Source organism: Cryptosporidium hominis (genome assembly GCF_000006425.1).
Source record: "Cryptosporidium hominis TU502 chromosome 6 CHRO016032, whole genome shotgun sequence".
NCBI classification, from domain to species: domain Eukaryota; phylum Apicomplexa; class Conoidasida; order Eucoccidiorida; family Cryptosporidiidae; genus Cryptosporidium; species Cryptosporidium hominis.
The window spans coordinates 1-1,593 of record NW_666594.1 but is presented as its reverse complement, the minus strand read 5'-3'; the positions used below and the strand labels follow the sequence as shown (position 1 = coordinate 1,593).

The following is a 1,593-nucleotide window of genomic DNA, read 5'->3' as shown; positions in this document are numbered from 1 at the left end:
GTCTCATATTTCCTTGCTTCTTTAAAATCTTTAGCCTTAGCTTGAAAACTTTGTATTGAAGAATTTGATGTCAAACTTGAATATAAATGATTATCATAATTATTAACATATTGATAATGATTATGACGATTATTGTTAATAAAATTCTTTGATGATTGTCCATATTCCCCTATTGTTTTATATTTAAAATGAGGGCATTTATGCTCATTATGCATACATGTAGTTTTATAATCAACCCATTTATGTGTTAAACTTCTTGGTATATATGAGTTCCATGTTCCTTTTGATGGAAATGAACCAATTAATTCTTCAGTCTCTTCATCGTAAAATAATACTATTGATAAAGGTGTTTGAAATAATATTGAAGAATAAATACTTAATAATTTACATAATTCATAACCATTCATTTTTGACGTTAAACATTTTTCAAAATGTCTTCTTACTGCATTACATTTCTTTTCACATAAAAATTCATCATTATTATCATCTATAATATTATTTGAAGATAATGAAGAATTTATTGATGTCGGAGTTAATCTTCTTCTTGTCGTACTTAATACATATTTACATCATTATTATAATAATTATTAGGNNCGGGAGGAGGAGAGAGACGNGAACCTTCTGGCAANACTTGAGAGAGAATGATTTTGTACGGGTGCAAAACTACTACTTCCCCTGGAGGATACACTATTATTGTAAGTATTACTTAAATATGATAAATTACTTCCAGATCTTTCTATTTGTTTTAATTCATCAAATAAATCATGTAAATTATGATTTGTTAACTGTTGATTGCAAGTTGTTTCACCAAATAATAACGGTAATAGTGATACCTTTTTGAAATCACAGAAATCTGATTTTTTTAAAATAGGTACTATACTTGACGATAATGATGGAGATTCTGATAAAATAATAGAATTTGATTTACTTATTAAAAAATCAAATGATGAGTTTGTTGATGAAGATGAAGATGAAGATGAATTATTTTGTAATCCTGTTATTGAATCTGTCAATTTCTCTCTACTCCCTCCTGTTGATAATTTTATTGAATCTTGAGAACTATGCATATTCATAGAATTACATTTATGCTCCATTTTTCATTTATGGACAAAATTATTTTATTCAAACAATATTTACCATTAATTTATATAAAATATCTTTTTAATTTGATATCTGAATTTGTCTTCAGAGAAAAAAAAAATAATTTCAATATTTCTTTCCTTTCTATTTTATTACATAAGATTATTTTTAACTTATTAATTACGTAAATATATATATATACATAATATATATATATATATTTTTTTTTGTTTAATAAAATTGCTTCCCATAAAAATCTGGGCTTTTAAAAATAAATTTTATCAAAATTAGTTTTCATTACAATCCTCTTTTCTTTAATTGTTACTATATATTACACATATAAAAAAGAGAAGAATTATTATCCATATAATTTGTTTTCTTCTTTATTGTATTAAAAGAAAAAAAAAAGGAAATTTGAATCTTTGATTTTTACCCACAATGCTATTCACTTTTGCATGCTTTTTTTTTTTTTTTTTTTTTTCAAGTCTACTCACAATTCTCTTGTAAATTCCC

At 24.0% G+C, this 1,593-nt stretch overlaps 1 protein-coding gene across 1 annotated transcript; it reads right to left on the bottom strand.

Annotated features, from left to right (window-relative positions):
• Nucleotides 1-587: 587 nt before the first annotated feature.
• Chro.60068 (hypothetical protein) lies at nucleotides 588-1,094 on the bottom strand. Its single annotated transcript, XM_659943.1, has 1 exon — nucleotides 588-1,094. The coding sequence occupies one exon, from the start codon at nucleotides 1,092-1,094 to the stop codon at nucleotides 588-590; it is 507 nt and encodes a 168-aa protein (XP_665035.1).
• Between the last annotated feature and the right edge of the window lie 499 nt (nucleotides 1,095-1,593).